Genomic DNA, 21,838 nt, shown 5'->3' with positions numbered 1-21,838 from the left:
CTGAGGATGTGTGTCTTCTCTCCAGAGAAGGTGGGTAACCCACCGGTTACTGTGCTAGGCACCAGCCTGTGGGCCTGGCCCACAGAGCATACGGGTCGGTTGCAGCTCTCAGCTTAAGGCTTTTTCACTCAAGAGTAGGGGATTGGTAGCTTAAGATGGGGGACGGTTCTGTGTTGCTTAAATGCTTTCCTGAGTTTGTGGGGGATGAGTTTAGTTTTCCCGCTGACTCTCGAAGGAAGAAATTCCGTGCTGACGTAAGTACAAACTCGCCTGCTTGTGCAAACTCACCGATTAAAATACCAGTTCTTTGTAGGCTTCGCAAAGTCAGCTGGCTGGTTCTGAGGAGCGGGGTGGCGCTGGTGAACGCATTGTGCAGGACAGAGGACCTAGCTGAAAATTCTGATGGGCAGTGAGCTGGCTCCCAGGGACTCAGGTGAATCATGTTCTGTCCTCCCCCCCACCTCTCCCACTCACACACATGCCTTTGATGTGGGTCTATTTGCAAACCAATGTAGAAGTCTGAGGCGATAGTTGAGGAAGTGGTGTAAAAACGCCACACCACGTTATAGAGCTTGGCTGTCCAGATTTGTACATGTGGACTCTTGCAAGAGGGATGTGTCTGCATGGTTGGGCCACCTGATTGGAGTGCCAACTTGTCCCATTCAAAAAGAGGAAATCAAGTCTTGGACGTTATGGTGGTTGGAGGTGACGAGTTGTCGTATGAGTGCATCAGTTCCAAGGGACCACATCATCTAGTCTGACCTCCTGTGTAAAACAAGCCAGAGAATGTTCCCAGGATTGTTCCTAGGCCAACTCTTCTAGAAAAGGTATCACTCTTGGTCTGAAAATGGCCAGTGATGGAGAATCAATAGTGACCCTTGGAACATCTCAGAGGGGTCACCTTGTGCGTCCATAGCTGCAAAAACAAGGAGGAGTCCTGTGGCAACTTAGGGTACGTCTACACTGCAACACTATTTTGAAATAACTAGCACTATTCCGAACTAACTTAGTCCACGTCTACTCAGCCGGCAGTTATTTTGAAATAATGTCAAAATACTGTTAAGATGGAGGACATCTTACTTCGACCCCTATTAGGGTAAATACGGCCCCTTGGATCTAGTCTCAAATCTAGTCCACCCCTATTAGGGTAAATATGGCCCCTTGGACCTGGTCACAAATCTAGTCCACCCCATTAGAGTAAATACAGCCTCTCTGGCCTACTCACAAATCTAGTCCACCCCATTAGAGTAAATACGGCCCCTCTAGCCTAGTCCCAAATCTAGTCCACCCCTATTAGGGTAAATACGGCCCCTCCGGCCTAGACACAAACACAGTTCTCCAGTTCTCTCTCTCCCCCCCCCCCCCGGGCAGGCCTGGCTCACAGGTCGGCCTCCCGACGGGCCTGGGGGCCAGGTTGCCATGGGGTGGGGGTCTAGGGGGCCCTCCCTCTCCCCCGGGTCCCAGCCCAGGGCCCTGTTGGCGGCAATAGTGCACGTTGCCTGCTCGGCGGGGACCCCACCTGACACGCTGATCTCCCGGGGTCAGTCCCCCACCCTGGGCTCCTTCCTGCTGTCCCCGGGCGTGGTCCCGGTTGCGGGGCCTGGCTCAGTGCGTTGGGGCCTTGTAGCCGTGCCCCCGAGCCGGGGCTGTCGCTGAGCCTGCAGCTGTGGCGGTAGCTGCTCAGGAGCTCCTACCTGAGCTCCTTCCACTCTGGTGGTCCGCCCCGACTGCCCTCTTTTATCACAGAGCAGCTGGAGCATGCCCAGTCAGCTACAGGGGGTGTGGCCTCCCCTACCTTTGAGTTCATCCCTTCCTGTCTAGCGTGGGGGAGACTCACCCCGTCACAGGGCCCCAGGACTGCTCTTTGTTTTGTCTTGGAAAGTCGCTCCAAAGATCCAATGCTCTCACCGATAAAAACGTATGCCTCCTTTTCGGTCTTTATCGTGTTATCCTTTCTCGCTCGAAGTATTTGTCCCACCGTGTGTGTTCGTAGACTGTCATCAAGTTGCCTCTTAATCGTCTCACTGAAAAGCTACATAGACGGAGCTCCTCAGAGTGCATCACTCATCTTTTCTGCCATGTTTTCTAACCCTTTCATCATTCTCCAGGCTCTTCTCTGCCCCTCTCCGACTGATCAACCTCCTTCTTGAATTGTGTGTCCCGCAGCAGCTATACTGGGGCCTCTCTGGTCCTGCTCACAGTTCCCTGTTTCCTCATCGCAAGCTCCCAGGACCTCTTTTGGCTACAGACGTGACGTGGCAGGAGATGAATTTCACTGCCTTGTTTTTTCATTGGTTCTCTAGCTTTACTCTAAGGCTGCCCTGTTACTGATGCTTGGGAGGCCAAATGATACCCACCCCATCTGGGCAATCTAGGTAGGCATCACTCCTTCCCCCTGACACAGGAGGCACTAGGAATAGCCAGGAGGGTGCTGTTTGCTGCCATAGTGGTCCAAGAGCGGCGTGTGCTTGGATACAGTCAGGCAGGAGTGGGCAATAGTTTTTGATGGGGGGGGGGGCACTCCAAAATTTTGAACTAGGTCCCCCTCCTGCCTTAGACTTGTCTGTGGCGAGGCTGGACTGTTGTCTGAGGAGCATCTGTGACAGCGGAATGAAATGGATGAGTACGTGGTCAGTTTCACAGCTGTTGCTTGTTTTTTTCATCCAAATCGTTTGGCAGCCTTAGCGGTAGGGGCTGTGCACAGTGCCCACACTCGGAATTACAACCATACTGACTTAGTGACTCTGTGGGTTGGCTCAGTGCTAGCGTGGTGTGTTTGGATTGGGGTGACATCCCAGAATGATATATTCTGGGCCATCTACAATGAACACGGAAACAGCTGGCTGACTTAACAAACCTGTGGGGAATAATGGAAAAAAGTTAGATTATACTTGTGGGAAATAGCTCCCTGCAACCTGGTCAGTAGCAAAAGTAAACATGATTAATTTCTCCTTTCCAGGTCACCCTTAAAATCCATCTGCTGCTGCTGCTAGCACATAAAGAAGTGTGTAATATTACTACAGCCTGCTCTAGCTAAAACGGCTTTCCTAATAATGAACCTTGACTATAATAAACTCGGTCCCTGGATCCCAACTTTCTGTTCTGTATATATAAAAAAAGGATGAGGCACATGCGTAAAGTTAAGATTTTCTCACAGATATTTTTAGTACAAGTCACAGACAGGTTGCGGGCAATGAAAAAAGTTCACAGAAGCCTGCAGACGGTTTGTGGAGCGTGCAGAAACCGACCCCTGAGTCCAGTCCCGGACTGTCTCTACCTTCCCATGGACAGACCACAGACTTCTGTGAAGTTTTGTTTATTGTGTCTCCGTGACTTGTACTAAAAATATCCAGGACAAAATCTTAACTTTACGATATTTAATTAATTTAGCGAATGCCTTTGTCCAAGGCGACTTCATTAACTTACTGCAGCAGTTTATCGTTTGCTTTGATTGTTCGTTCACTGTAATGAACCCCTGGTTATAATGAAAAATGGCTTGGATCTTGATGGGTTCATTACGCTGAGGTTGTACTCGTATTATGGTCGAGGACCCCACCAAAATCAGGGCCCCTTTGTGATAAACACGGTGTACACTGAGAGTAAGACAGTCTCTGCTTAGGAGTTTACAATCTAAATAGAGAAGACAAAGGTAATAGAGCATTTATAGCACAGTCAGTCCGAGATCAACACCTTGACCACAAGGCCACTTCTCCAACTAAAGTAGGCAGGACTATTCACTCACTCAAAGTTTAGCAAATGTGCTCCTTTGTGACACTAGCTGCCTGCCATGGAAACAACTGGATTAGGATGCAGGTAGCTGGGATTGATGGACTTCGTTGGACTCTCTGCCATTTTTGTGCAAGTGTCTGAAGCCATAAAAAAAAAAAAGAGTGGACAAAACCCTCTCCCAGAACTACCTGCATGAAAACTAACCCCTTGCAGAACTGTTGCTGCGCGTAAAAGTTTTCCTTCTCCTCTAATGGTACGACTACACTGCACGCTTATTTTGAAATACGCTGTTCCAGAATAGTTATTCTGAGATAGCTTATTTCAAAATAGCACGTCTACACTGCAGGGAAACCTCAAAATGAGTCCGAGGCAGGCTACCCTAATGTAGACGTGCTATCTCGATTTAGAGCCCCAGGAGGCACTGGGGAGGAATAACTTAAAATGACCCAAATTTTCACCAAATGAAATTAATGGGTAGCAGGTTTAAAACTAATAAAAGAAAGTTCTTCTTCACACAGCGTGTAGTCAACCTGTGGAACTCCTTGCCAGAGGAGGCTGTGAAGGCTAGGACTATAACAGAGTTTACAGAGAAGCTAGATAATTTCCTAGAGGTTAGGTCCATAAAAGGCTATTAGCCAGGAGATAGAATTGGTGTCCCTGGCCTCTGTTTGTCAGAGGCTGGAGAGGGATGGCAGAAGACAAATCGCTTGATCATTGTCTTCGGTCCACCCTCTCTGGGGCACCTGGTGCTGGCCACTGTTGGCAGACAGGCTACTGAGCTAGATGGACCTTTGGTCTGACCCAGTATGGCCATTCTTATGTTCTTATGACCCTGGTAAGGGGCTATTGTGAAATAGCATCAGTGGAGCATCTACAGACTCCTTATTTTGAAATAGCTATTTGAAATAATAGCTGTTCCTTGTAGAATGAGGTTTACCGATTTCAGAATAAGCCGTCCGTTATTTTGACCTAACCCCCAGACTTCTCTCAAGTACCCATAAGTGTACTCCTACCACGGGTTGAGAAACACTGGTCTAGATCATCCCTGACAGGTGTCTGTCCAACCTGCTCTTCAATATCTCCAGTGATGGAGATTCCACAACCCCCCTAGGCAACTGATTCCAGTCAACCAATGTGTAACTCTGATCTATGTTGGATAACATCCCTTGCACATATCAGAGTTCAGCACTCTATTTTTCCAGGGGTCCCTGCTACATCTTTCCATTAAAGAAAAGTTATGTAAATAAAATTAGCCGAAAGTGACTAATGTAACAGCTATGGAAACATCGAGGGGGGAAAACGAGGGGAAACGTTGTAAGCTCCCTGAGAGAGGAGAGGCGTATCCGCCCCTTATTGGTGGACACCTGTGGATAACAACTCTGCGATTCAATGGTTTGCTCACCCTGCTTCTCTAGACTGTATCACCGGATACGTCTGTTTGCGCGTGGCACGGATGCACGCAACAGTGGCTTTCTCCTGGAGCCTCCTGGTTTTGTCCCTGCTGCTGGGAAGGAAGTGGAGGGGGTGTTGGAAGGCTACAGCCTTTTCCAGCTATGGAGGGGGGTCTCTAAAAGCCACCATGACAGGTGATGTGGCTGGTTGTGATGGCACTAACCTTCAGCTGCAGTTGGCAATGGGAAGGAGTCCCAGAGCATCAGTACCACTCAGAAAGCCAGGAGGAAAGCTAGAACGGGGAGTGTCCAGACCCCAGCTCCATCCTCTCCCATTGCTGGCTTCCAGTCCATGGTGCTGCTCCAGAAGCAATGGGGTAGAGCAAGGCAGAATGGCTTTTCATGTGGAAAGCAGGAGATGTGTGACTGGAAGGCCCCAACCTCACACGCGGGCCCGCCCGCCCAGCGCAAACGCTCATGTTCCTCATGGAAACCAATGGATCTTGTCATTTCATGCGACGGGGTCTCCAGACCTGACAGAAATGTCCCATCGACCCCGGTAGTCCTGCCCCGGCCTTCTGACGCACACCTGACTCTTTCTAGGCTCCTGTGTTTATTTCCTTCCGGCGCTGCAGACAATGTTTAGAAGCAAAGGCCTTTTTCTCCCCCTCAATTTGAGTCTCTTTGAAAGAGGAAAAAAAATCAACTCAATTCTCCTCTTTTTAATCATCCCACCTTTAGCAAAAGGGGAATAAAAAAAGACAGAGTGCAGTAAATTTAGAGATTCGGCTTACCCCACCATGTTAATTATCTCGGCTGAAAAAAGGAGGTCAAGGAGAGGAACTCGCTACTAAATAGGGCGAAGTTGGCATGCCTGGCTCCTAAAGCGAAGAAGGCAAGAGTGAACTTTACTGGAACTTTTTAAAAAATCTCTTCAAAAAGCTCCTAGATTAAAGCTCTGATATCCCTTTTTTTTTTTTGGTTGAATTCTCATGGATTCTGAAGCTCAAATGGCTGGAAGGAAGCCCAGATAATTTTTTTTTATCCCAGTCACTCAGAGGCTCAAAGGTTTTAAGTCCTGCCCCATGGTGAATTGCCGACTATACGGGAATACAGAGGAACCCGACACATCGGTGTTCTGGCCATTGTTAGCAAGAGGGAGCAAAATAAAATAGCTCTGTATGTAGGTCAGTGACCTGCTCTCTGCTGTCAGTGAAAAATTAAGGACGACGTAAAATCCTACTACTCAAAATCAGGGAAAGTAGAGTCTCTTAATCAGACAGAATGTTTATGTTACCCAAACGTGACCCCGGCAGCGTCTAACTTTAGCAAAAGTCTTTGCAATTGAAAAGCTGTGGGCGAAACCTCAAAACCTGTCTAATAATTTTTGATCCTTCAAGGTAGAGTTAGAGGCCCCGGGTAGCACTGCTTTAGTTGAGGGCTTGCCACCATTTCCATGATAAAGCCCCAATATTCAAGGGCTTACAACTCAGCTGGGTCCATGTTGCCTCTGTCTGGAACTTGGATTGCAGGTGTGCCTCCCCACTCCTGAAAAACCACGGCCATCACCTCAGCTTGGAGAGCGACTACCAGAGCCGAGCAGGAGACTTTTCCGTGTTGTGCCAGCAAGTAAAACTCTCCCCCCTCATCTCCAGCATCTTTCTGATCGAGAGAGTGAATCTGGCATGTGGACACATAAATAGTTATAATCGGAAAGCTGGAGTAAGTCATTATTTTCACTCATGCACTTGTGGACCAAACTTTCGGTTTTAAGAGAGAAAATATGAAAAGGGAAATGTAAGGACTAATTCTGTTCTGATAGAGATGCATGGGGGGAAAATGCCGGCCCTTTCTTGGCGATTGCAGCTCAGTATCACAGCACAATATCCGTCCAGCTACCCTCTTGGAAAGTCGTTTTCACACAAGACATCATCAAGTGGCCTCATCAAGTTGTTCTTTGTTCCACCCATAGATTGTGGTTGAATCCCTTTCGGTGCTTTGTAAAGATTCCTGTTTTGATGAGATGCTTGCGAGATTTCTGCTTGCAAACACTTGTTTGACACCTTGGTTATCCAAGACCCACAACCTCGTGTTGTGTCGTGTCTCCGCCGGTCGAAAAGGGCCGGGTTTGAAACCAGGGTAGCCTTTCGTTGAAACGGGCAGGTAACGAAGTTCACTGCACTAGCAAAGCCGCGTTGCTAAGATATCAAGGCAGCTCAGCTTTCTAAAAAAAAATGCTTTCCAAGTTTTAATGATCCAGACATGTCAAGTCAGACTGAGCTGAAACGTGGCTTAGATCGCAGCCGGGACGAATGTGATTTTTTTTTTAATGTCTTAATCTATTCTGCACCAACCCAGGGCATGTGGACGCTTCCTGAGGTTTCAGATGTTCCTTGATTGGGCTAGAATTAGTAGAGTTTTTGTTGCAAGATGGAAAGGGCAAAATGGGTATCTCCTTCCATGCATGGGGCCACACCATAGCTAAAGGAGTTCACTCCTGCACGAAGGTTTGCCTTATTCCCATTACCACACCCCTGCGGTAGCGATTCCAACAGACGGCTGCTTGAAAACCTGCCAGGACCCTTACGGGCTCTGCTTGCTGAGATTACCCGGAGAATGCACTGAATCATTAGCACGTTCCTTGGCCATTCTTGCCCCATTGGGTGTGGGTGAGGGAGGGTGCTCTCCACAGTTACCACCTTCACGCACCCGAGGAAGTGCGTGATTTTACCCAGGAAAGTTTGTGATCCTATATATACACACACACATTTGGTGAGTCTCTAAGGGCACGTCTACACTAGGGCACTATTTCGAAATCCCTAAATTTGATGTAATAACTCCTGATTTTACAAACTCAAACACACCCCAGAGAAGCCTAGAAATCAGTCTGAGGCAGGCTCTGTTCATTCGGATGCACAACCTCCGGCTTAGCGCTCCAAGAAGCCCTGCGGAGTCATTGCTTCAAATGACGCCAGGAATTCATTATTTCGAAAGAGTGGCCACGGAGCATCCACCGCACTGCTCTTTTGAAAGAACAATTCCGGAACTGGCGTTATTAGAACAATTATTTTAATAGAATAACTAGAGGACAGCAAATGAAGTTAATGGGTAGCAGGTTTAAAACTAATAAAAGAAAGTTCTTCTTCACACAGCGTGTAGTCAACCTGTGGAACTCCTTGCTAGAGGAGGCTGTGAAGGCTAGGACTATAACAGAGTTTAAAGAGAAGCTAGATAATTTCATGGAGGTTAGGTCCATAAAAGGCTATTAGCCAGGGGCTAGAAATGGTGTCCCTGGCCTCTGTTGGTCAGAGGCTGGAGAAGGATGGCAGGAGACAAATCGCTTGATCATTGTCTTCGGTCCACCCCTCTGGGGCACCTGGTGCTGGCCACTATTGACAGACAGGCTACTGGGCTAGATGGACCTTTGGTCTGACCCAGTACGGCCATTCTTATGTTCTTATATTTTTCCCCCAGGAAAGCAGGAGTACCGATTTTGAAATAAGTGGCCTGTTATTTCGAAAGAACAGGCTTGGTTGTGTGGATGCACCGCTTGTTAAATTTGAAATAACACCCTCGTGTCGACCAGGTGATAGGTGCCACAGGACTCCTCATGGTTTTTAAAGTTACAGACTAACATGGCCACCCCTCTGAGCCCTACCCCCCAAGTCACAATATTTGACTTGCAGAACTAGACCTGTGAACCCATGCAGAACTAGACCTGTGCTCAATAATATAGCCTGTTCCTAAACCGAACCGACTGGGGGGCCGGGGGCGTGTGGAGTGGCCCTGGGGGCTATCACGTAGTAAAACCGAATTCCTGTTGTTAAGAGAACCAGGAGAGAAGGTGCTGACTAGACCCAGGGTGTCCAGCTAGTGTGTAAGGAGCAGTCGATTTTATCTGCCTTCTCTCAACCTGAATTGCCCTGCACCTCCATGCATTGTCACTTTGCAACTCAGGGAATGGCACGTTGCTTGGGGCAGGATGCCTCGAAGCTGCCATCGGGGCTAGAGGAGTCTTTGTGCAGGCTCCTAGGGGCACTGGACCAGGCCCATGGAGAGAAGAATTGACGGCCTGGTGGAGGCTAAATGAATGCTGTAGTTGCAAGGGGGTGGTGCTCAACGTCCCTGCTGTTTTTTGCCACCCATGTGTGGAATAATTTTTGTTATGTGCACCAAGGAATGTGCACTACCAATAGAAACACATGCTGCCAACTAAGGGCGCTCTGCTGATCAGCTGGGTGGCCCTTGAGTTTCCTGGGTGGCCGCCCAAGCGCTCAGCTTCCAGGGAACTCTGGTGGAGGTTAATAGCAGGGGAGGAGGTGGCGGGAGGGTGCAGGCAGCCGGGCCCAGCCCCTTCTTACCCCAACGTGTTCTGGTTGGTGCACAGGTGCAGTGGGGCCAAGCCATCGTCGCTCAGGAGGTTGGGGTTGGCTTTGTGCTCCAGGAGGAGCTCCACGCAGTCTGTGTGGCCCCCCTCACAGGCCTCGTGCAGAGCGCTCCGGCCTCCTGGAGCCACGTTGGGGTCTGCCCGCCAGAACAGCAGGTGACGGAGGCAAGCAGCGTGGCCGTGTCTGGCAGTGATGCACAGTGGGGTGGTCAGTTCCCTCTTGTACTCTAGGGACCACAGGCCTGGCGGGCAGAGAGAGAAGAACATGAGAAGGATGGACTGATGGGAAGGGCACAGGGCAGGGGTTCCTGAGAGCCATGTTCTGCCACAGTCTTCCTGTGTGGCTTTGGGCATGTCCCTTAATTTTTAAGTGTCTCCATTTCCAATCTGCAAAGGGGTAGCCGGGCCTCCCTTCCTGTGATCATTACAGTGGGGTCAGTAACAGACACAGATGTCAGAGACTTTCCCTTCTGCACCAGACAGACAAGGTGTAGGAGGGCGGGTGATACTTTTTATTGGACTAACTTCTGTTGGTGAGCGGACCAGTTTTTGAGCTACTCAGAACTCGTTCTCATGTCTGGGACAGGTTCTCTACACTAAATACAGGGTTGAGTGGCTTAAATATGTGCTAACTACTTATGCTAAGGGATCATTCAAGGTGGAGTGGCCTGTTATTTTATACAGTGTCATAAAACAGGAAGGGACCTCGAGAGGTCATCAAGACCAGTCCCCTGCCCTCCCGGCAGGACCAAGCACCATCTAGACCAGCGGTTCCCAACCTTTTCCAGATGGGAACCCATTTTGAGAATTCAGGAAGACTTGGTGACCCAGGGCAATTAAAAAAACATGTGTGAATGGCTCCTTAAGAGCCACCTGGGGAGACATCGACCTGACGACCCTTTTGAAATGTAATGGCGACCCATATTTGGGTCTCGAGTCATAGGTTGGGAAACCCTGAACAAGACCATCCCTGACAGGTGTCTGTCCAACCTGCCCTTCCATATCTCCAGTGATGGAAATTCCTCAATCTCCCTGGGCAATTTATTCCAGTGTTTTACCACCCTGACAGGTAGGAAGTTTTTCCTAATGTCCAACCTAACCCTCTCTTGCTGCAATTTAAGCCCGTTGCTTCTTGTCCTGTCCTCAGAGGCCAAGGAGAACAATTTTTTCTCCCTCCTCCTTGTGACACCCTTTTAGATCTTTGCAAACTGCTCTCCTGTAACTATTATACTTTGCAGCTGTAGAAAGGCCACTTCTCACTACAAAATATTTTCACCCTAACTTATGGCGGCATGCAGCTGCCGCAGTTATAAAATCACTTGTGTGTTCACACTTAGCTCCTGCTTCCTCCCCAGAGAGTTCTTATCAATAGTACCAACCGTGCTGGACAGTGTGGTGTGACTCCTGAAAGGAAGCCAAAGTTGGCGTAAGCAACTCCCGTGTCTAGAATGATGCCGTGTCCACCTGCGTACGTAGACAGTGACTCTGCGCCACTCGGGGATGTGGTGTAAAGAGATAAGCATAGAGAAGGAAATTGCAGTAATAGGAGCCAAATTTAAGTGAGGGCCCTTTCACAGTGAGGCCTGTGTCTACACTCCGCCGCATCCAGGGAACGTGTATGCTCTTCCAAAATTTTTTTTGGAAGTGTAGATGCACTCTTTCAGAAGCCCTGTATGCCTCATTTTGGGCTCATCTAGACTACGGAGAAGATTCAAAAGAGGATTCTGCTGGAATTTGCATATCTTTTTCCGATCTCGCTTTCGAAAGGGGAGCTTTCGAAAGTGAAAGTAGTCAAGACACATTTTTTCAGCACCCCCCCCCTTTTTCAAAAAGCTGTGTATACCTTCCGCTTTCGAAAGTGAGATCGGAAGAAGATATGCAAATTCCCGCGGAATTTGCATATCCTGTTTCAAATCGTCCGCGTACTCTAGATGAGCCCTATATGAGGAATAAGGGGAGGTTTTTCCCACTTTTGGTCCAGTGTAGATGGGCCAAATGTCGCAAAAGCCTCTTCTGAAAAAAGAATCGGCAAAAGGTATGCAAATTGCAATTTGCGTACCTTTTCCTGGAAAAAACCCAGAAGCGTAGACATAGCCAGCGTAAGACAACTCTTGTCAACCCAACCGTGTTGAGGTTGACTTGACCTGAGCAATTAAAATACGAAGCAAAACAAAGAGACATGGCACCCGCCGGTTCTCTCTCCTGCCTGGCTCACAGTGCCCAGGAAAAGGAAGATGAGAAAGTTTTGGCCTGCGAAAAATGCCTGAGCGTTCACAGCTCTTTTATGCACATTGCTCTGGGGGAAGGACTCCTGGCTCCTCATGCAACACGATTCTAGTTTATTTCTCCTCCGCCTTTTAAGTTCTCTGTGTGTGGAGCCACTGCCTTTTTGCTGAATAAAACCGAGCGGTATGCTGTACATTTTTTCCGTGCTCTGAAAACAGAGGGGGCTTTCAAAAAGGCCCGTGGAAGGTTGTTAGCCACTCTGAGCAGCGGTGGCTATCGGGGAAAAAAAAATTCCCCAGTGAATGCACATCAATGGGCCGGATTTAACATGGCGGGAATACCGTCTTATAATGATGGAAGAATCGATATTGTGCCTGTAATGAGCTGCAGAAGGTCCCTTATTCACCAACTTAACTTCTTCCCCGGAGCCCCCGCTGAGAAGTTTTCAAAGACAGCTCATTAATTACCCACCTGCATCCAATACCGATTTGGAACCTGTTGGAAGCGGTAGCTGGTCCCCGGGTGGCTTTCTGTTCATCCAGGGGGCCAGCCGGCGCTGGCTGGACACACACTGGGCCTGAAGCAACGGAGCCGAGTGGGAATGTAACACCTTGTGGCCCTGCCCCGGACAACTGCCCTGGCAGCGCTGGAGTTGGGATTTGCAAAGGACGAGATGTGTGCATTCCTTTCAGGTGACTGGCTTCCCGGCCTCCGCATTCCTGGGTGAAGCCAGCCCTCAGAAATGTGCCGGTTGCTCTGCCCTCTGTGTGCCCGATGTCAATGTGACCTCAGACACCCCAGGTACCCTCTGCCAAGCGCCCCCTGCTGCAGATTGGCTCTGCGCCCCTTTATCCTCCTGCCTCGCCTGCAATGCTGCTTGTGAGCAACACGATCTGGGACTCTCTTTGGTACGAGCACCTTGGCTACGATGATCCAACGCCCCCTCCCCAAGTGCACTCTTAAAAACCCGTCCGGCTCCTAAATCACCAAGCATTTTAGCTTAGAGTTGTTAGACTTTGCAGCACCAGGCCCTGTCTAGAGCACTTGCAAACAGTGTGAGACTGCAAACATTTAGCACACGCCCTGCATCCACTGAGCAGACGGTATCATCCGTCTCGGAAGAAATCAGACCCCTCTGAAACCTATTAGCAAGCGCCTTCAAAACCAGAGGGTCACAAATTGCCTCTGCACACAGGGCACCTTGCTCTCGGTCGGTGTTAGTCAGTGCCCGCTGGCTTTTGAAGCCACGAGAGTACCTGACAGTCCATAGGACGCCTGGCTTTTCACCTGCCATTCCAGCTCGTTTTGGCTGATCTCAAAAATCACATTGACGTCTTCGTAGTATCTATCAGTCACGACCTGGAGGTTTCGCAGGTCTCCCGTGACTAGGGCTGTGTAGTACTTCTCTGCCGGAGCGTGAGCCATTAGTGGGGTGTCTGATTCCACTCTGGGTAGGATCTGAAGCTTCTCCGTGACAGGTCCTGGCAGCTCATCCATGGCAGCTTATTTTCGTGCAAGACCTCGCTGCAAGGAGCGATGGTCTTTTATAGCTAGTTATTTCCATTGTCCCGGCACCATTGTCCAATTGTAATTGAGGGCTCTATTGTTGTGGTATTTATAACTCCAGGCGGGTCAGATGATAAAGGTTACTTGATACAGCAATGGTCATATGCCTAGTTCTATATACATACATATGTATGTATGTAATCACAAGGAGGTAGCGAAGGTCAAATGTTCACAGTGCGGGTTTGTGTCAGCACCTCTGTGATTAAATGCCCACTTTTAATTCCAGACAGCAGGTTGGCAGAGAAAGAGACCGGCGTAGTCTGGCAGGAAAATGTTCCCATACTAAAAGAATCCCACCCCCATCCCCACAGGCCTTTAACGTCTCTTTTTTCCTGGCTGTATGAATTGACATCACTTGCAGTATGTCTAGGCTACAAGCCTCTTTCGAAAGAGGTTTTTCTGAAAGATACGTTCGAAAAAGCCTCTTTTGAAAGAGAGCATCTAGACTACAAGCAGATTTACCGACAAAGCGAGCAGCTTTTTTGAAAGAGAGTCGAGATGCTCTCTTCCGAAAAAGCACAGTTTGCATGCAATAGCGCCTTTTTTCGAAAGATCACGTTCGAAAAAAAGGCATCATTCCTTGTAAAATGAGGTTGACCGCAATCGAAAAAACTGCCACGTTCTTTCGATTTACTTTCAAAAGAAAGGGGCTGCAGTCTAGATGCAGGTGAAGTTTTTTCGAAAAAAGTCTACTTTTTTCAAAAAAAACCTGTAGTCTAGACCCACCCTTGTAGTCCTCTGGAGTCTGTGTAAAACGACAGTGGGTTATCTAGGAGTCTGATTTTTTTGAGATGATGATCCATATTTCCAGTGCTATCTACTCTCGTATGCTTCTGAGCACAAAAGAGCCATTAGCGGTGACTGGGTTTCACATCAAGTAATTATGCTGTTCTACAGACGCCGGGCACAGAACAGTGTCTTCTAAGTATCTCAATTCAGCACCCTGCATGCTAGGCCACACTGCTTCCCCAATAGATTACCACCAATACATGCTCAGTGGAACTTAAATGAGATGTAGACCAATGTGCAGAATAATTTTTTATGTGCACCAAGGTGCGTGCAGATGTGTACCACTAGTAGAAACACATGCTGGTGGGTTTGGGTGCTCTACTAATCAGCTGGGTAGCACCTGAATCTCTCCTGGCAACTGACCACACTCTCAGCTTATAGGGAATGTGGCTGTTGACATGCCATGAACTTCATTGTTAAAAGTACAAGATTCTCTTCCTTCCTGCAACATGGACTACGGCTAGACTACACGCCTTTTTCTAAAGAGGCTTTTTCCAAAGATACTTTCGAAAAAGCCTCTTTCAAAAAAGAGTGTCTAGACTACAATCAGTACTTTCAAAAAAGCAAGCCACTTTTTTGAAAGAGAAAACCCAGGCAGCCTGGACGCTCTCTTTCGAAAAAGCACAGTTTGCCTTACATAGCGCCTTTTTTCGAAAGAGCACTTTTGAAAAAAGGCATTCTTCCTCTTCCATGGTCAAAAAAACTGCCACGTTCTTTTGATTTACTTTCGAAAGAACATGGCAGCAGTCTGGATGCAGGTAAAGATTTTTCGAAACAAGGCCACTTTTTTCGAAAAAATCCTTGTAGTCTAGAGACACCTGGGACTTCGTTCTTTCTGTGTTGTTTTTCTTAACAAAAAATAAATACTCAAGACTGACACATATCTTTTGCTCTTTTGGCATGGGAAAATTCATTTTTGTTATGACTTGGTCAGGAATTAGATTAGTGATGATGCAGGATCACTCCACAACCCTGGATAAAGCTGTGTTCTTTTGGCTGCCTTTAAATATTATGATTTTGATGCTCTTTTCTGCATCAGTCTATTAGTATGGAGAGCAGGAACGGATGTTCATAGGAGATCAGTTTCTGATTAGTTGATGAGGATGGGCAGAGCTGAGCGAATAATGCATTTTCAGTCTTTGCGGGATAAGCTGAAAAATACCCAAAACTCTGCCCAAAACACTGGTTTGATTCCACTGAAACAATTCTTTTTGATCAAATTAAATTGTTTTGTTTTGAATGGACCAAAACATTATTCAAGGTTTCCATTTGGATTTGGCCATTTTGGGTGTTTTTCATCTTTTTTCTGTGTGTTTGTGGGTTTTTTTTAATTGGTCAAAATTGACATCAAAATGCCATTTCAAAGTAAAAATCGACACCAAAACAAAAATGTGAAAAAGAAACATGTTGACTCTTCTGATTTTTCCCCCCAACTGAACCTATTCTTTGAATTCGACACAAATTTGGCAAACATGATTGGGCCCTCCCAAATGCCCTTTTCCATTAAAAAAAATGAGTAAAACATGTTGCCCAATTGAAATAAATTAGTTCTGTCTCATTCCTTTCAAATCAATGTCACTAGTTGTGAGTAAAATGCTTCCTTATCGCACCATGATTTGTCCCAAAATCTTCCTAGTTTCAATGTTTTTGTCATTCTTCCTTTTAGTCCTCAAGGGTATGTCTAGACTGCATCCCTCTGTCGGCAGATGGATGCAGATTAGGCAGGTCGACATTGCAAATGAGGCAGAGATTTAAATATCCGGCGCCTAATTTGCATAAAAATGGCCACCGTGTTTTGCTGACTGAGCACTTTGTCGGCAAAATGTGGCTGTCTAGAGGGGGATCTGTTGAGAAAGAAAGCCTTTTTCGACAGATCCCTTATGCCTCCTGCAAGGAGGTTTACAGGATCTGTCAAAAAAGGCTTTCTTTCTCAACAGATCCCCCGCTAGACTGCCACTTTTTGCTGACAAAGTGCGGAGTCGGCAAAAATGGCGGCCATTTTAATGCAAATTAAGCACGGGATATTTAAATCCCCGCTTCATTTGCAATGTCGACCTGCCTAATCTGCATCCCTCTGCCGACAGAGGGATGCAGTCTAGACATGCCCCTAGAGAAAGTCCTTGGCTTAAGTTTCACTTTATTATTTTGCAGACTAGCAAACAGGGCTTCATGTTAGGTTCTGATCTTGACAATAATTATGCAAGTAACTCTGCTACAGATAGGAGTAAATCCATTAAGATAACTCATGGCTGCATTTGCAGGATTGGGCCCATAAAGGTATCGTACCCAAACGTGCCTGCTCCATTAGCAACGGAATTTACAATCATTAATCTTTAATATGCTGTAGTATCTTATCCTGCTTTCTGAATATGAATATTTGTAGAGTACACCTCATTTAACAAAACATTAAGCAATTTTACGTCTTCAGATCAAGTGTGTCTATTAATAATGACTCAAAGTGTCTGAGCTGATTTCACGTTATTAAGGAAAACTCATTATTGTCATGTGAAAGAGCACCATATGCAACACTAAAAAGAGTAAATTGAGAGCATGTTTACTAATTTATTACCCTGAAGCCACCTCATCACAGCTTCGTTAGTTTATAACATTGTAGAGGCTTCAAATGAGAGCCTCCAATTTTGTCCCTCCCGAGGACTCACAATCGCAGGATTGGCTTAGCAATCAGAAGATTTTTACATAGGCATGTTGGGGTTTTTCGACTCCTTATCTTAGCTCTGATGCTTGAGGTCTGTGAAAGTATTAAGCAGGTGCAAGAGCAGCAGGAGTTTTTGTGGAAACGAGAAATGGAGCAAATATTGGAAAATATTCATCACGTGGGCCATGAAGCCATGAATCTGAGCTTTATTGCCATACAATGAAAATGCTTCAAGCAGAAGAATCTCCCCAGAGCGTATGTGCCAGTGTTCTTATCAGACACGGACTTCCTCCATTAGTACGGGCTGAACATCTCTCCACTGGGACTCTCTGCTCCGGCAACATCCCTGGTCCGGCAGGACCGGGGAAGTCAGAGCAGGGAATCCTGATGGATGGCTGGCAGGGCGTCAGGCTGCTGGAGCCCAGAGTGCAGCTGTGGGACTGCCCAGAAGGGCAGGGTGCCTGTGGCATGTCTGTCGGGCTGACCAGTGGTGCAGGGAGCCTGTTGCATGGCTGCGGGGCTGACCAGTGGGGCAGGGTGCCTGTTGCATGGTTGCGGGGCTGACCAGTGGGGTAGGGAGCCTGTTGCATGGCTGTGGGGCTGACCAGTGGGGCAGGATGATTGTTGCATGGCTGTGGGGCTGACCAGTGGGGCAGGTAGCCTGTTGCATGGTTGTGGGGCTGAGCAGTGGGGCAAGGTGCCTGTTGCATGGCCGTGGGGCTGACCAGTGGGCAGGGTGATCGTTGCATGGCTGTGGGGCTGACCAGTGGGGCAGGGAGCCTGTTACATGGCTGTGGGGCTGACCAGTGGGGCAGGGAGCCTGTTACATGGCTGTGGGGCTGACCAGTGGGGCAGGGTGCCTGTTGCATGGCTGTGGGACTGACCAGTGGGGCAGGGTGCCTGTTGCATGGCCGTGGGGCTGACCAGTGGGACAGGGAGCCTGTTGCATGGCCATGGGGCTGACCATTGGGGCAGGGTGCCTGTTGCATGGCTGTCAGGCTGACCAATGGGGCAGGGAGCCCGTTGCATGGTTGTGGGGCTGACCAGTGGGGCAGGGTGTCCAGTGTGTGGCAGCAGGGCTGCCTGGTGGGCCCAGGAGCCCGGTGCACCACAGTGGGGCTAGGAAGCCTGGTGGTGCCAGGTCAGTGGTGCTGGCAGCGGGGCTGGGGGAAGGAAGCCAGAGAGGAGGTCGGCAGCTGGCCCAGGGCAGGGGGCCAGAAATGACCTCCCCTGCTCCAGCAAAATCCCTCATCCACGACTGGTCAGATCCCGAGGGCGCCGGACCAGGGACGTCCATCCTGAGCTATTGTTACCAGCACGAAAGTTGCAGTAGAAGATCCCGCATTTGATAGGCTCCAAGACTTCTCTTCCCAGCATGCTTTGCTAAAAGCGGGTTGACCGAGGCTTCCCTTTCCCCTGCTCTTTCAGGGAATCACGTCTGCTCGAACCACCCCGGTAAGGATGCACTTTTTAGGGTCTGCTTCCTCGCTTCATTTTCCTCTCAAACTGCTCTGTCCTAGACAGCTCACCCCGAGGAAGGAGGAAGAGACCCATTCTTCTGTCAGCACTGCATTCTCAGGCGGTGAGCACACAGAGGGAGGATGCATGTATCTTGTTACAAAGCATGGCATCTTTCCCCCGAAGGCCCTTTTCTCATTCCCAGAGACAGTTTGCTTTATTGCAAGAGAGCGGATATGTTTATAATTACCGCGAGAGTTATTTACCTGTGGAAATTACTCATGTGACTTAGATGTCCCGTTACAACAGCTCAGGCAGGTTGAACCTCTCTAGTCCAGCACTCTTTGATCCGGCGACATCCGCAATCCGGCATGATTTTAGTTCACTGGGTGTCTGCTTATCATGGGTGTGGCCAAGTTTCCCGGGGTCCCATAAAGTTTGTTCACAGCCACCAGTCCTGGCTCTCAGTGTTCTGAGCTGTTATTTAGCTCAAATTTACCCCTAAATGTCTTCTAAGAGCCCAGTGAGCAGTGGAAGTGTTGGTGATGCTGCTAGACAATATTGACCTCCCGTGGTCCGGCAAATTCTCTGGCTCGGAACCAGTCAGGTCCCGAGCGTGCCGGACTGGAGAGGTTCAACCTGTAATTACACATTGAGTTCTTGCAGTTGATTGTCTCCTCACGCTGTACAGACTAAATTAATGAGAGACAACTGCAATGGAGAAAAAGGCAAAGTTTGTCCAATAAATCCTTCGTTATGAATTATTTGCCTGACTCAAGTCTAAGTCTACGTGTGTGGCTTACATAAGCACATTGTTCTTGAGACTGATTCTCTTCTATCTTCTATCTTGTGATTTGGGAGCATTTTGGCACACTCTGGCTATGTCTAGACCAGTGGTCCCCAATGCGGTGCCTGTGGGTGCCATGGTGCCCTCTGGGGCATTTATATGTGCCACCTAGTGACCAGGGCTGGCCCCAGCCATTCTTGTGCCCTGGGCCCCAGCGCATGTGCGGCCCCCATTCCGGGCGCGTGGCGCATGTGCGGTGCCGCCCCCAGGCACCTGGCAGCCCCAAAAGGTTGGGGACCGCTGGTCTAGACTGCCAAGAAAAGTTGGAAAAAGATACATAAATTGCGAACCACAATTTGCATATTCTTCTCTGCTTTTTTCCCGAAAGAGGCTTTTCCGAAATTTGGCCTGTCTACACAGGGCCAAATTTTGGAAAGAACTCCTTTTTTGGAACATTCCTTCTTCCTCTCACCGAGGGGAATACAGGGAGGCCGAAAGAACACGTCCGCTTTTCCAGAAACTGTTCCGAAAAAGCAGATGCGTTCCTTGGATACCTGGAAAAGCTCTTCAGTCTAGACGCAGCCACTGAGAGATGGCATGATCGTGGCTTGCCCTTTAAGGCCAGAGGCCTAGAAACCAAAAAGCCTGCCCACCGCAGGTAAAGGGGAAGTGGCTGGTACTTAGCTGGCTATAAAAGGGAAGCTGCAAGCTAAGGCAGGGATGCTACGGAAGGCACCAGGCAAGCCGGAGCCGGAGACTGAACCAACAGACGGGACTGCAAAGGTGTCCAGGTAGGGAGGCCGGGTGAGTCTCGGACTCTCCAAGAGAGATTCAGGAGCTACCCTGGCAGCCAAGAAGCCTGGGGCTTACAGTAGCAGCAGCAGCTGCTAGAGGAAGCTGAGACGAAGCGCCCAAGAAGCTGCCGAGCTACCGAGAGAGACCTAAATTAAAGGGACCTAATTCTTACTTTGTCACAGGGGAAACTGAGGCAGGCCCCAGCAGTGCCACACGCAGCCACGAGTGAGTGCTTGGGAGGTGACAGTGACCCGTGCACACCAGGCAGACAGGGAAGCCAGCACACCTCAGTAACCTGGCAATTAGAGGCCTGAGTGCTAGGATAGGAAAGATTCCTGTGATTAGTCCAGTTAGGGAGGGGATGGAGTGCTTAGCTCTGTTAGACGGGCTTTCGTCCAAACCCTAATTTATAGAGAAAGGCAGACTCCAACAGAGTTCAATTTATGAATGTCGCCTGCCTGGAAATTGTTCTAATGCAAGGTAGGGTTGAGAAACGCTCTTCACCATGGAGATCAAATTGATCTTTGATCCTGACCTGATTGCTGCACTTACGGAGGCCTGTCTGCTAGAATAATGTATTCAATTGTTTTAAACACGGCCAGCACTGAGTACAGGCTGGAATACAGGAAAGAGGAGAAACAAGCGTGATAATCATCAAGTTTGGAGCAAGCCTAACGTGCAAGCGCATAGCATGGAAAACCCGTGCCTGTTAGGCCAGGTCTGCACTAGACCCGGCAACTCTGCTAGAGGTACACAGCTCTGGCTATGTAAAATACGTAACTGGAGTTGGCTTATCTTAAGCCAAGCTTGGGGGCATCCTCACAGCAGGAGACAGACGGAAGCAAATGCTCTCATTGGCTTCCCTTATTCCTTGCAAGAGCAGGAGAACCGGCCGCCGGCAGGGCACCCCCACAGTTTGATTTAGCGAGTCTTAACTAGACTCGCTAAATCAAACTCCGAGAGATTGATCGCGGCAGTGGCGATCTTCCGTGTCATGAAGACAAGCCCTTGGACTATATCTAATTTTCAAGTAAACAACATTTCATTGGTCAGTTTCTTCCCTCTCATGAATGCTGGTTCATTACAGAATTAAAACACCCACGATAATTTAAGGATCTGTTTTTACCATTTAAAAAAAATGTTGCCATTACCTACTAGCACTAAAGGGTGCAGCGGGGCGTCTGGCTCCTTCATCCAGTCATCATTTGATAGTTCTATGGTGGCGTTCACGTGCTTAAGCTCCGTACAGATCAAATCCAGCACCGTGTTCTCATCCCCGACTTCCAGGGCAGACTTTAATCTCTTCACCAAGCCGGAGCTGGCGGGGTGATCAGGAATACAGTCAGCGCTGGACATTTTCAATTCTTTGCCCTTGGGAAAGCACGTTCTATTATTTTTAATACAGCGTCCAAAGTCAGCTGGTGGTAAATGAGACGCGTGTGTGCTTTTGCTATAAAAAGGCCGCGCTCAGCTAGTATTACACCCGTTGGGATTTACAAGGGGAGAAGGAGCCAGATGTAAGGGAGCCACTGAAAAGAGTCGCACACAATAAACTATCGTTCACAAGGTGAAGGAGACTTTTTAACTTTGTGTGTGTGCAATAAGTGTGGTAGGGGAAAAACCATGACAGGCCCTCCCAGCGAACTTTCCGAGGAACAGCTGTTTCATTCAGAACTGTCACACAGGGAAAAAAAAACCCCAACCCACTCCCCAAGCCCCAAAAAACCCTCTATGAAAAGCTTAAAAAGTTTGCTGAGATCAGAGTTTCAAAACTTCTGCTCGGCAGGAGAGAATCCTTTTGATATTCCTCTGACTTGAAAGATCAATTCTAGTCCGCAAGGGGCCAGCCTCAGCAGACTGGTGCACATTTCACCCAAACTTTGTTTTCATTGACAATGTCCCGCCTTTGTCTGCGGAAAAGACGATAACCATCCGAAGACAGACAACCAAATGAAGGATGTGCTCAGAAAGAAGGCAACCCATAACACAACGCATCCCACTTCGGAGGGCTTGATCTGCATTCAAGACCTTGTGTATTGTGCATCAGGGCAGAA

The 21,838-nt window shown here is 48.4% G+C and overlaps 1 protein-coding gene across 2 annotated transcripts in view; it reads right to left on the bottom strand.

The window, feature by feature from the left end:
• The window catches only part of ASB18 (ankyrin repeat and SOCS box containing 18), a 38,410-nt gene extending 16,983 nt beyond the window's left edge, over positions 1 to 21,427 (bottom strand). Inside the window, exons 1-2 of one of the 2 annotated variants that reach the window (XM_075934046.2) lie at positions 20,936 to 21,427; positions 9,482 to 9,749 (exon numbers count right to left, since the gene is read on the bottom strand). In XM_075934046.2, the coding sequence (XP_075790161.2) occupies positions 9,482 to 9,749; positions 20,936 to 21,140 (473 nt within the window). In that variant the 5' untranslated portion in view covers positions 21,141 to 21,427. Of the gene's footprint in view, positions 1 to 9,481; positions 9,750 to 12,989; positions 13,804 to 20,935 lie in introns of those variants that run through there. The other variant, XM_075934045.2, reaches the window with a different exon arrangement.
• Between the last annotated feature and the right edge of the window lie 411 nt (positions 21,428 to 21,838).

The sequence above is a fragment of the Pelodiscus sinensis genome, chromosome 7, assembly GCF_052426305.1.
Source record: "Pelodiscus sinensis isolate ZL-2025 chromosome 7, ASM5242630v1, whole genome shotgun sequence".
Classification (NCBI taxonomy): Eukaryota; Metazoa; Chordata; order Testudines; family Trionychidae; genus Pelodiscus; species Pelodiscus sinensis.
The sequence above is the reverse complement of the archived record's forward strand: the minus strand, read 5'-3'. Positions and strand labels throughout refer to the sequence as shown.